Source organism: Myiozetetes cayanensis, unplaced genomic scaffold (genome assembly GCF_022539395.1).
Source record: "Myiozetetes cayanensis isolate MyiCay16 unplaced genomic scaffold, myiCay2020 scf6-25, whole genome shotgun sequence".
Classification (NCBI taxonomy): Eukaryota; Metazoa; Chordata; class Aves; order Passeriformes; family Tyrannidae; genus Myiozetetes; species Myiozetetes cayanensis.
Genome location: NW_026087853.1, coordinates 30,513,337 through 30,527,360, shown reverse-complemented (window position 1 = coordinate 30,527,360; position 14,024 = coordinate 30,513,337). Strand labels below are relative to the sequence as shown.

Here is a 14,024-nt window from a genome sequence, read left to right as displayed (position 1 = left end):
AGAAAGTGAAGTATTTACCTTAAGAGGCATTTTACAGTATTCATTGAGCAGGGGCACATCAAAAACCAGCCTTCTCAACAGTTGTTGTAGCATAGAGGGACGTAAGTGCCTGTAATTTTAAAAAATAGATGTTATTAGTAAACATCACACAGTTCAGCAAAAATGAAATAAAAATTGAATGTACATATTGGGATACAAAACACTCATTAAAAGTATTTTGTAAAAACGATGGTAGGTGCTTAAGGAATCTCATCTGCATACAGAATGATATAGCAGAGGATGTTGTGCTACTTTCTTGGCCCTCTTAAGACAAATCAACATTTCAATTCCTAAGATTCAATTCCTCAGTGCTTTAGGATCAGCTTTAGGAGTTGGTTTTTGTTTGTTTTCGTTTGTTGTTTTGGGGTTTGGTTTGTTTTTGTGGAGTTTTTCTGTTTGGTTGGTTGGTTTTTGTTTTTTGATTTTGGTTTTTGCTTGTTTGTTTTGTGGGTTTCATGTTTTGGTTTTGTTGTTGTTTTTTGTTGGTTTTGGTTTTTGGGTTTTTTTGTTAAACTATGGTCAAGGTTTCTCAAACCCCAATCAGAAATAAAAACAGGTTGACCCCTTAAGTCCTCAACACATAGAGTCAGACTTGCCAGAACATTTTTGGCAATTACTGGGGTTTTATTTTTACAAATAATCAGAATTTATTCTATATCACCATAAGCCTGATATCAACATGACTGCCTCTACAGTGCAGCATACCGAATGGAAAAATCAAATGCATTTTTGGTTCAGAAAAAAAATTGTTACACACAATGGTCATTTATTTCATGCAAGAATAAAGTCATCTTAGTTTTACACTATACACAAAGAAAGAAATTGTTAAAATACATATTCTGCACAAAAGAAATGAATTTGTACACAAGTGTCATACATACTGGCAAATAGCAAGCAGGCATTCTTCAATAGTGTCTCTTTGTGCTTTTGTAAGAGATCGTCCCTTGGATAACCTATATATTGTGTGAAGCATGGAGTCAACCAGAGAGGCATGATGCTCTGTTCCAGAGAAGAGGGGAGCACATCTTTTGAGTAATGGAAACACAGCGGAGCAAATGTATCTATTTAGTGCCAGAGCTGCCTCTGTGGTACTCAGAGAAACCTGTATGAAGTAGTAAATGATTGTTAGTACCACAGTGAGTAAAGGTTATTAAACACAAAGTCCATAAAACATACTAATTAAATACTCCTTAAGTCCCCTTAGTGGCTGGGTGCTAACATGATATTCCCAGTACACACATGAAGACAAAAGCCATTTTTTCTCAACTAGAGAAAATCTAAGCCATCCACTTATGTCCTATGTCTTGCTCCACTGCACTTTTAACCAATAGCAAAATAAAAGAATATGCAGATTCTTTCTTTAAAAGGTTAGAAAAACTCACTGAACATTAAGTAGCACTTTTCATCTCAATTTCTTCATACATATGTATTTTCAGTGTAACTATTGGAAGTACACATGAAATAGAAGCAATCATTAGGCTTATTACAGTATACTCAATGTATTTATTTCACTACTGTACAATGTGTATTAAAAGTTTTTAAACTACTTTACATTGTTGCTTCATAAGGTGCTACTGTATGCTTATAATCCGACTTAAGCACTATAAAAATTAGTAGTAACTGAATTAATATTGGTTTTGTTTTATAGTAAGCCTGTAATACCTTTTTTAAAAAAAGCAGTTTTGACTTGAAATTCCATTTTTTAACACTTACAGAGCCACTATATCCAGCCACTGCACCTAAACTCCATAGCAAAATACGTACTGTATCCAAAGAGGCAGAGGCTCTTAAATCTGGTAAAAATCCAACTTCCAGTAGGTGAAGGAGGAAGCTTTGGTCCTTAATACCGTAGACACGATCCAAGAAAAGTACCATGGGTGCTTTATGGTCAGGACAGAAACTTGCAGACATGTCTGGCTCATTTACTGTGCCATCTACACAAATATAAATTGCAATTTTAAATAGTAGATAACTGATAAAACAAGAAACACCATGACAATGAAAGATGCTATAATTGCATTTAATGTGTAAAATTGCATATTCAAAGAAAATTATATTCTTGTTCAGTTTTCTTGTATGCTGAAAAAGAATAGTAAGTTTTTATTATTTAAAACACCCTATTATTTTGCAGTTTATTAATCTTTCACTCTCAAATAAAAGCTTGGAAATTAACGATAAAATATTCAACTTGTTTCATTACTACTACAGACAGTATTTATATGGTAAAATTAAAGATAAGTATTACTGCAAATACTAAAAATACACAGCAACTGTGAAGTCAAAGAAGGTTAAGAAGTTTAATTTTTCTGTCATGTAAACTAGACCAGAATGAACATGGAATCCAAGGGGAAGATGACAATAAGAACTGTTATTGACCAGTGTCAACTGTGTATCTGATAAAACATCGCTGACTGCAAAGGGGTAAAGACAATTCTTGTGAGCAGAAAGCACAACAGAAACACAAAGGGGGATAAATTATTTTGCCCCAGAAGAACATGGCAGACTGGTAGTTTATAGCCCATGGAACATGGAGAAATTAATGTGCAACATGAAGATCATAATGCCATAAACCCTCTTGTCCTCTGTTGAGTTTACGTTTTACAGAAAATTTTGGATTTTATGGTTACCCTGGAAGTTATTTTGTGGAAATAAATCCAGCCTGGATAACCATATTGACCAAGAATCAACAGTCACCTAAGAAGCAAGAACACTACGATCAATAAACCTCTGTAATCTGAATTCTGATTCTGAAGTGGTTTTGAGTAAAGAAGGTGAAAGCTCAAGAGTCTTCACTGACTTGCCTTTAACAGAAAGTGTTAAGAAGGCTGTTAGTTCCACTGACAAAAAGTCAGTCTCAACCTCAGTGATATGTAAGGATCCAGGTACAAATAAGGAGCTAGATAGTTTAATGCAGAGAGAGCAGCAGATCTGCACCCTGGTCTCAGGTCTTCTATGTATACACATAATACACATTTGGGCCTTCAGAGAATAGTCTCATTCCCCAGAGGAGAGAATAGAGGAATCAGAGTAGTAAGAGAAACAGGATAGCAACACTTCAGCTGAGCCTCAACCCCACAGTGGCAACCACTGAGGTACTTAGGTGGTAAGTCTTGGATAATTTACCTGGGATACCTTGGATATTTACCTGGGAAGGAAAGATAGCATCTTAAGAGAAGAACCTTTGCACAGAGGCTTCCCTGGTGGTATACAGAGTCACCAAGGATATGAAGTAGCAGGTAGTGGAAGTGGGAGATTGCTGTATTATGCACTAAGCTGAGTTGCTTCATGATGTTTAAGAGAATTCCATGATAACTTGTCTATACTTCACGGAAGGACCTTGTGTGAGGCAGGCAGAGATATTGAAGGGGAGTATCAAAGTCTCTAAGGATGGGTGAGATTGTAGTGTAGAGAAGAGGGATTTAGTCAGCTTGATTATTAAAGAGTGTATAAATTTGGGATAAGATGAACGAGTACAGAAATAGACTGTCAGCAAAATCTCAGCTCTGGATATGAGGAGAGCAGACTTCAGGCTGCTCAGGTAATTAGAAAGTAAGGTCCCCTGGAAAAGTGTTTTTGCAGGTGCTGAGGTCCATTAGTGGTGATCACTTTTCAAACATCACCCCCTAAGAACACAGGAGAAGGCAATTCCCTAATGTCAGAAGTCAAGCAGACGAGGCAGAAGGCTGGCTTAGCTGAGCAGGGATCTTCTCTTGAAGATAAGGCAAAAAAGGAAGGTGTATGCCCAGTGGAAGCAAGATCAAGTGGCATGGGAAGAATTCAGAGATGCTGAAAGAGGGAGAAAATTCCTATGGCCAAAGCTCAACTGGAGTTGAAGCCAGCCAGAAATGTGGGGGAAAATAAAAAGAGATTTTTCAAATGCATTAATGGCAATATATTAAATATATTTCAAATACATTAATGGTAGTATAGAAACATCACCAGGTCATTACAGTATGAGGATGGTCACCTCACAAACAGGGACAGAGACAAGGCAGAGGTGTTTAATGCTTTCTTTGCCTCTGTCTTCAGCATGGATGACAGGCCAAGGGGGTCTCAGTGCCCTGAGCTGGAGACTCTGCCATGACTATGAGAATGATCAACTCCCAGTTGACCCTGAAATTGTGTGGGATCAGCTGCTGCAGATGGATCCCTACAAATCTATGGGGTCTGATGGGATTCATCCCAGAATCCTCAAGGAAATGCTGATGTCATCAAAAGCCTCTCTTGATGACTTTTGAGCAGTCTCAGGAATCTGGAAGGTCCCAGCTGACTGGAACCTGTTGAACTTGATGATCCTTCCAACTCAGCATATTCTGTGATTCTATGACTAATAAGAGAGAAATCAGGATCTAGGATTAAACATCAGAGTGGAACATTATACCTAGAAATTGGGGAAAATACCATAGATATAGAGTAGCATCTTTTTCAAATCAAGCTAATTTCAAAGCAAATATGCCTGATTTTCACTTTGTCTGAAAAAGTCATGTAAAAATAAACAGCACAGTTCCAAGAAACAGCAAAGGTAACTAAAATGCAATATGCATGTGTGGCATTTTAATCAAGCAAGGACAAACAGGACTCAGTATATACTGAGTCATAAATGACCTATAGTAGGAAGCAAAAAATGATCTTAAAAGTCTGTGTACAGCACTAAATTGTTTGGATAAATTGTTAACAAAACTGATTGGGCAAGTAGACAGATGTGTTTCAATGCAGACAACTCCAAGCTAAAGTATCTGCAGGAAAATAAGACAGACCTACATGATGCTGAGCTCATAACTGACATTACAAAGAGATTCCAGAGGTCATAATTGCAAGTCTGTAATATCATCAGCTAAATGTGTAGCTGCAGCCAGATGAGTCAACAAGATATTGGGCACCATCAGAAAGGGCTATTCAGAATACAGGATATGTATTCAAATATGTTAATTAAAATTAGTAGCACATAAGTTTGGGGTTTGTTGTTGTTGTTTGTTTGTTTTTTTGTTTTGTTTGTTTTTTTAAATAAATGCTTAAAATGTAGCAAATAGTGAAGTTCTAGAACTTATTGCCACAGGAGTTTGTGACTAGAGACATTATTCTAAAGTGATTAGATACGTGCGTGGATACCACATCCAGAAACAGATGTTGATGGGCAGAGAAGTACACTGATCTTTCTAAACAAATGACTGGATGATGTGGAAATACAAATGGACTGAGCCTAAGCTCACATATTTTACCTAAAGAGATAGCATCTCTACAGCCACTGCTAAAGACATTAATGTGATCTTGTAAAGTATTTCTTATGGTCTTACATTCTCTGTTCCACAGGAGCAAATATCTGTGCTACTAGAGTAGTTCTAATTGATACAGATCAAATTAAAATTTGAAGAACAGTTCTCTGCTCATATTCAACTCTAACAAAACCACTTTATTTTACACCTGAAGGGTTATGTGCTGAAAAGACTTTTATGAAAGATAACTAGTCTAATAAAAGTATTGTCATTACCTTTGTTAACTGTTGACAGTTTTAGTGGTATACTTATAATCCCAACCAAATCTTCAGTTGGCACTAGAGATCGAAGGATAGACCTGATTCGAATAGCTTCCCCTTTTCCACTTTGAATAAGCTGTTAGGAAAAGTTTATCAATTAAGAAATTTAGTACTGATGGACATAAGAAAATTTTCCTCAAAATATTTACATTAATATGATTTTTTCAAACACTGGAAGAAAATTCACAGAAATTCAATTTATCTGAAAACTCTAATGAAGTTGCCAATTTCCAGCTGTTCCTCCTTTTGCTTCTGTTCTTATTTTGGTATCATAGCAATGATTCCACAATATTATAAGTTCCCAATAACACAAAAAAACCTCCACAATGGTAAGATTTCTAAACCAATCCGATATGGTGATAAAACTGAAACTTATTGAAATACTCATATTACCTATAGAACCTTAGGTGCCAGGTTTTGAGCTTGCTTCTTTACACTACAAACAGATGCAAATCTGCATGATGTGGCTATGCATTTTTCTATTATTTCTATGCCATAAAAATCTCAAAGGGTATCAACAACAATTAGGTGACCAATTCCTTTCAACTTCTTGCAGAAATCAGGTATTCATAGCCTGTGTCTGAAAATCTCTACCAGTAATTTTCTTAACATAAAAACTAATGTCTCTGGCAACGGAGAGCTATGTACAGCTAATAAAGTTAATAGCTTTGGTAGTAGGAAGTAGGTAGGCTACAAGCCAAACTTCATCCTTCTTATTGTATTGAAATTCATACAGCATTTTCATCTGGGCTTATACTAATAAAGAATTTTCAGTACTGAAGAGCAAAAGCCAGTCTAACTAAAACCAAGATTTGCTTTGATTCCATAGTCATATAAAAATTATCAAAACTTCAGATAAATAAAGAGTGTAAAGGAATCAAAAGACCATTACTCTTCATAAACAGCTACCAGGGAATTGATCTATCTAGATACAGCAAGAAGCAATAAAGTCTACCTCCTGAAGGAAGTCTTCAAATATAGAAAGGTTTAGTTAGACATGCACAGTTATGTTTACAAATCTCCTACATTTTCTGAGCAAGTGACAAAATGAACTTACATGCATTTCTGGTGCACAGCGTCCAAGTAAATCTATAAGAGCTGAGTAAAATGACATGATTGCATTACCCATGTGCACAGTCTCCTCTTCCTCCTCCTCCTCATCACTAAAAAGTAAAGAATAACAGTGAGCATTTTTGCTAATGTAAGTTTATAGTTCTTCTGTGGAACTAGAGACATGATCCAGAGACTATTAAACAGACATACTCATTCTCCTTGGTTCTAGACAACAGGATTTTTATGCCTAGAGTAAGCATGCAATTGAACAGTAACAGATGACTTCACACGAACCTTCTATCTTCCTCTTTTACTTTACCTTAACCTTAGCTTCATTCCACAACAGCCTTCTCCTTTGCTTTGTTCATCAGGCTTTTTCTCTCTTTCTGTAACTCTCATTCTACTTTCATCCAGCTTATGCTTTATGAATTCCATATGACAATTGCTTGTGGGTGCAAATCTCTAATGCTCTATTTTTGCATAATGCCTTACACAGCAGGGTCTATTATCCCCTTATTGCAAGCATGATTGAGACAGCTATGAAATCATCATTTGCCAAACAAGCTTTCACGTTTACTTACCCTTCTCTTTTATATGCCTGGGAAGGAAGGTCACGAGCAGGATTCTCTGAGATCCTGATAGCTTCCTGCATAGCAGCCAGCAAACCATTTCCTCCTTCTCCTCTAAGGTCTGGCCCAAAACACTCTGGCCGTCGAATAAGGAGCTTGACAACAACATTTGCATTTTCCTCAACACTTTCACCTGAGGACCAAAAAGAACTATACATACTCTCTCCTGAAAAGTATTCTTAAGTCAGAGGAAAACTTCATTTTTCTCCTAAATTTTACAAAATATGAAACAAATCCTCATCCTAATATTTAAAACAAAAAATGTATTAAGTTGGCATCGTTGGATAAGCTTTATCAAAACTGTACTGAGGTTTAAAAGTGCTAGTGTAGACTTGCCTTGCAAAAGTTCTACTGCACTCAACCTAGAACAGTTCACTTTGGAAGGTTAATTTTCTGGCAAAGATTAATCTCTCTGGTATAAAGGCTAACAGTCCCAAGAGGCCAGAAATCTGCTATTGCAATGGGTGGGAAGGACAAGGAGAAAATAGAAGAAAGTTGTGACGACTCATAGATTGAGATAACGACTGTCTAGTAGAGAAAGAGAGAGCCATGTGTGCAAGCTGTACTTGGTTTGCATGATCAGATTTTGGTAGCAAGGAGGGCTACGGAGGGCTTCTGTGAGAAGTTGTCAGAAGCTTCTGCTATGTCTGACAGAGCCAATGCCAAGGCCAACGCTAGGCCAAGTAGAAATGATGGTAACATTTAAGAAGGAGAAAAAAGTTATTGTGCAGACGTGATTGTGGCCAGAGAAGAGAGGAGTGTGAGAGAAACAGCTCTGCAGACACCAAGGTCAGTGGAGAAGGAGAGTGAGGAGCTCCAGGTGCCAGAGCTGAGGTTCCCCTGCAGCCCATGGTGCAGCCCATGGTGAGGCAGCTGTGCCCCTGCAGCCCATGGGGGCCAATGGAGGTGCAAAGATCCCTCCTGCTCATGGAGGAGTCCTACACTGGAGTAAGTGGGAAAGAAGGCTGTGAACCCATGGGAAACCTTGGGTTGGTAGAGCAGCTTTGGTGGATATCTGGCATTCAGCCAGGGTCAACCCACCACACCAGCAAAGCAAAAAGACAAATTCATTCACTGTTTCCCAGGCAGATGTTAAGCCAGTTCCTAGAAAGGAGCCCAGTACACGTAACGGTTGTTTGGAAAGACAAGTTCCATAATCACAAATGTTTCCCTCTTCCTCCTCATTTTCCTGAGCTTTTATTGCTGAGCACAATGCCACGGTATGGAATATCCCTTCAGGCAGTCTGGACCAGCTGTCCCACATATGTCCCCTCCCAACCTCTTGCCCACACTGAACCTAGCTGAGGCCAAGGAAGGAAGGGAAGGGGCAGGGTATGAAAACAAAGGAGAAAGCATTCATGCTGCACAAACACTGCTCAGCAAAAAGACTAGCACATTATCAACACTATTAATCATAAATAAAAAGTGCAGCACTAAACAAGTTGCTATGAAGAAATTAACTCCATCCCATCCAGATCAGGGTGTGAGAGTTCTTCAATTTTTAATAGGTAAACTAAAGCAAGAAATATTGCTTAACATTATATCCTTAGTATTTCATCAGAGGAAAACTCATTTCAGAGTTTAATCTTCTCAGTATGACTAAAGAATAATAAATTGTATTTTAGGTTAAATATACCTAGAGTAAAATATCCTGATGCTTTCTATTGCATCTTTAAATATTTGTTAAATTTACTTGCTATTTAAAGCCTGAAACTGGATACTTCTTTTTTTATATATATATACAAAAATCCCATTAAAATCAGTTTTAAAGGTCATAGTTTGCCTGAAAAAACCCTATTTATAAGAGTCTTGTGTGGGAAAATGTATGTATATTTTCAAAGGGAAAAGAGTTAGTTTAAGTATTCTGTAAATTCGGTACAGGCAAACACTGATGCTTGCAGAATAAAAGTCATTAAGAAAAGGAATCTTCATATAAATGAACTCTTTCCATGTAACTAACTGCTTTGTGGACTGCAGTTAGTGGTAGGAATAATAATTATGTCAAAAGATCAGCTTGTGGTTAAATGCAACTGTTTACAAATTCACGGTGGCTATCTTATAAAGAATACTGATTATAGGATGTTATGAAATTAATGGGACATGTAGGAGGAAGGTAAATTACAAGAAAAGAAACAGTTCACAGTCAGTGAACTTCTGATTTCAGTAGCCTCGATCATCAGTATCTATATTTTACATGCAAGCTTCAATACTAAATCATTACAGAATACAGTAACAAGTTCATATTAAACTGAATGTTGTAGCTTTAGCAGTCACAAAAAAAGTAGGGCTAAAAACTGTAGTTTAGCTGAGAGCAGCAGTGGTGTTACCAGCCAAGTTGTAGTAAACGGAAGCCACCACCATAGGTGAGATATCCAGGACTGACTGGCTCTGGGAGCAACTAAACACTTTAAACTTGTCAGGGTTGTATTTTTACAACTTATGATCTTGATATGGAACACAGGGATCCTACGGAGAGAGAAAACAGCCTCAACTTGCAGCCGGGGAGGTTTAGAATGGTTGTTTGGAAAAATGCCTTCAGTGAATGGGTTGTCAAGTATTGGAACAGGCTGTTTAGGGAAGTGGTGGAATCACCATTCCTGGACATCTACATTTAAAAGACATGTAGATGTGGTGCTTAGGGACATGGTGTAGTGGTGGACTTGGCAGTATTAGGTTAATGGTTAGACTCAGTGGTCTTAGGGGTATTTTCCAAACCATAAGGGTCTTTTCCAAAAGGATTCAATGATTCTAAACTTTATTTACTGACTTTGCAGAGATTCTGCCTTTGGTTTAGGGTAATTTTCTTATTTTTCCTTCCCCCCCCCCCCAGCTTTTTATACAGCAGGGAAAAAAATCAGGGTTTAAAATCTTAATTTCAACCATTTTAATTTCATTTCATCAAGGCCTTCCAAGTGAAAATTTTAGAAATAATTAAGTAAAATCTATTAGCAAAAACTCAATACATACCTCGCTATAGATATACAAATGACCATAAAACACACACAACATTCAGATAATTACCAGATACTCCCAAATCCTTGCATGTTTTATGTATGTTTTGAGGAAGAAAATACAAAATACATATTGTAAGGAGTTGCTTGATTCTGCAATGGGGATTCAAATAGCAAATATAAATAAAATTATAAAATGTAATTAATTTTTAGTTTAATAAAAGCATTACCAGTATTGGTTTGAGTGGCTCATTTCCAATAAAATTTATATTTAAATGTTAAAAATTTATCTAGATTTGGGCGTTTTTTTAAACACCGGTGATACATTTTGTAAGAATTGAAATTTCCTGTAAAAAGAAGAAATATCAGAAAAAGCCCCTTGCAGGTAGTTTTAATTCAGAATGTGCTGGAAAGAAACTTGCTTTAAGAACAAAGGTGAAATTAATCCTTAATGTCACTCTACTGAAGTCAGTAAAAGTTTATGAAGAATTATTAGTTTACATTTTCAACTGCTTGTACACTGTATTTGTCATTAGACTCTTATTCTGACCTTCTCTGTATATATATTTCTTTTTCATATCCCTTTTGATGGGATATCAAATTGTTGAAAATAGCTTTAATATCTTGCAGTCTGCTCTAATTTACCTCATAGGTCAAGTTAATGAAGAATTTTGCTTGAAGAAAGAAGCTTTGTCTATTCCAAGGATTCATTGGTCAGAACCAAAATTCATTCATGTGTTTAGAAGTGTGTTTGTTGCTTTTATCCCAAAACACACATTTTACTAATTTATTTGTAATTATTTTCTCAAGCAGAGGACACAGAGAAATTACTAACCTTATTTCAAAAGTGCTGAACTGTACTCAAACCCTTCATAATGAGAAGATTCAAAACCCCAACCAGAACTGTTTTTCAGAAATAAACCAACTGAAACACTTGAAATTAAAACTTAATTATATTGATTAGTAGTCCATTCATCAAAGTTTACTCTTCATAATAAATAAACAATCACAAGCAAGACCAGAGTTATTTTCATCTAATTTTACAGAGCACTGTTAACATTTATTAATACTGTTTAAACTTATTTCCCTTTCCCTCCCTTAGCTGCTCTTTAAAACCCTTTCCATATTGGCAGACAAAATTGGTGATAAACTGATAAATCTTTTAGTCTCATCTAATCTCTAATCTAAATTACTATTTTGATGAAAAAAAACTTCACTTGAACAGAAGTATGTTCTTGAGTGACATTTAGACATTACAGATTTGATTTTAACATATGTACTTAATAAATTGTAAAAGGAAATTGCCCATGGAAGCAAGTTATCAAAGAAGATTTTATCTTTTTTGAAGATGTCAAATGTAAGATACACAGTCAGGAAGCTTTACAAACATTGATCACTCAGGATTATGGAAATGTACTTTTTGTGATGCAAAATGCCATAATTATAAGCCTCTAAATATTCCACTGGTCCTAGTGGCCCAGACAGGTCTAAAAGCAGTGCTCAGTGGTTACGTTTATAATCAGTGTATGGAGTACATGTAAATACTTGAAGAATTCCTAACATCATTTGTAACCATAACAGGTTAATCTACTAACTGACGTGATTTTCAAAAAGATTAAGAAAAGGAAAAATTAAGAAGATTAAAAAATATTACAATAATCTGCATATACCAATAATCTTACATTTGTAATGAGAAGAATATGCATTAACCTCTCTTCGGTCATTAACACATTTTTATGGTTAGGAAAGTAATTTAAAGGAAACCTTTTGATGGAATTTGGATGCCAAGAAATTACACTTACTATTAACAAAAACTGCAAATCGTAAGAATGACAGGTAACGTTCACCCTCTATGGGGTTCCATCCAATGTCTGGATATCCTTTAGCCAGCAATACTGGACAACTCTGCAAGCCACAACCTGCCAGGTAGGTAACAACCTATAATACAGAAGCAATCATTTATTCAGGTGTTCAGACATAAATTTCTAAACATACCTATTAATAATAAAAAAAAAAGAGCATAGTGTTTTCTTTTAATCTCAGCATTTTTTCTATACTAGGCATTTCACCTAAGGAAATACCAACATGTCATTATTTTATCCATCGTGGTTTCTTTTGATGATGATGAAAAAAGGCCAGGCCTGTTCATTCCTGAAGTTACCTAATTATATGATGACACAACAATACAAAAACATGAACAAATGCAGAATGTGAGAAGTAGAACAAAAGATTATAGATTCCAGATCTACTTACAGGACATAAGAAACTGCTAGAATACTATTTAACAACTTTAAAAATCATACCAATAACCATGTATGGTTAATTTGTTAAAACAGCAAAATAAATATTACTTCAAAATTTTATATATTGTAATTCTGATTTTAATAGATATAAAAACAACTACATTTTGCAAAAGACTAATAAATATCAATGAACAGTTTTAAGAATCTGAAACCAGAGTGATAAAAAATTTTGGTACTATATAAATTTTTAACATAGCATTTCTTATAAAGAGTAGTATCTTTAACTAAGAGAAATCTTGAAAAAATTATGAAAATTAATTATAGTAAACTGAATTTCTGAAACATACAGAATAATTTCTCATTCATCTTAAAGGAAATTTGCAGATAGCTCTACAAATGAGATTTTTGGTTTTGCTTGAAATACACAAAGGACAACAAGGCTATAGTACTTAAAATAGGTAAGGAACATGAAGAATCTTTCATGAACTTGTAAAGAAAGATACAAACTATACTTTTCTTAAAATGGAAGGCAGCCAAAAATGGATGGTAAAAGGGAGATACATGACGAGATTATACTTAGTCATTATCTAATACCCTAAGAGAAAAAAAGTGATGAATTCAGGAAGAAGAATTATATCTCTGCTTGCCTCCAAAAGGCTGCAATAGAGGAAAAATGGGCTGATGTGAAAAATTTGCTTATGACAGTATGCAGTAAGGAAGTTACTCAGAGCACTCTGTGGAAAAAGTATGCAATTCCTAACAGGACTTGATAGTTTTCAAGCATTCATTCAGAAGATATAAGTGAATACACACTTGTAGGAGTCTAGAAATGCAGCTCATATAAAATGTGAGAAAAAGAGTAGAATAAATCTCTTTTTCTTTTTTTCTTTTTTTTTTTTTTTCAGAATTTACAATGTTACCACCAAGCCACATAGTTTTAACCTACTCAATTTACTACAATACATCATCAGGCCACGGGATACATTTCTTGTGCAATCCTTCCACACATTCACACATTTGCAGTAAAAAGAGTTTAAATTTCTAATGGCAAAACTTCGAAAGTTAAGTTACCTATGTGTAATTTATTTGCTTTGAACACAGGCTTTATGACACAAACGTTAGTCATCCAGAAATGCTGTATCATTCTGTGAACAGGGTATGTCTGCCACATTCATCAGCTGATAGCAAGACAGTTTTTCTTGTTATTTGGTGTATACATGTGTTTACTGAATAACATCCACATACTGCACTAGGTAAAGTTACTGACTCAGCAAAGGCAATATATTACAGCCAATACATTACCATTGTTACAGCTAAAATGACTGATGAGTTAGAAAAGCCCAATCTGAGACATATACAGACTGATTTTTCAGCATAAAATACTGCTTATGTTGCAGTTGATATATGTAAGTGTTTGAACATTCAGCACTTGTATGGTGCCAAGTATTTCAAGGTAAGCAGTTAATGATCAACAGTGAAATTCACAGAATCACAGGATATGCTGAGTCGAAAGGGACCTACAAGGATCATCGAGTCCAACTCCCAGCCCTGCACGGGAGCATCCCCAAGAGGCATA

At 35.7% G+C, this 14,024-nt stretch overlaps 1 protein-coding gene across 1 annotated transcript in view; it reads right to left on the bottom strand.

Annotated features, from left to right (window-relative positions):
- Positions 1-14,024, bottom strand: part of RYR3 (ryanodine receptor 3) — a 216,287-nt gene that overhangs the window by 79,319 nt on the left and 122,944 nt on the right. The window contains 7 exon segments of the mRNA XM_050336554.1: positions 19-109; positions 921-1,141; positions 1,804-1,973; positions 5,528-5,648; positions 6,630-6,735; positions 7,207-7,387; positions 12,008-12,143. Coding sequence (XP_050192511.1) covers positions 19-109; positions 921-1,141; positions 1,804-1,973; positions 5,528-5,648; positions 6,630-6,735; positions 7,207-7,387; positions 12,008-12,143 — 1,026 coding nt within the window.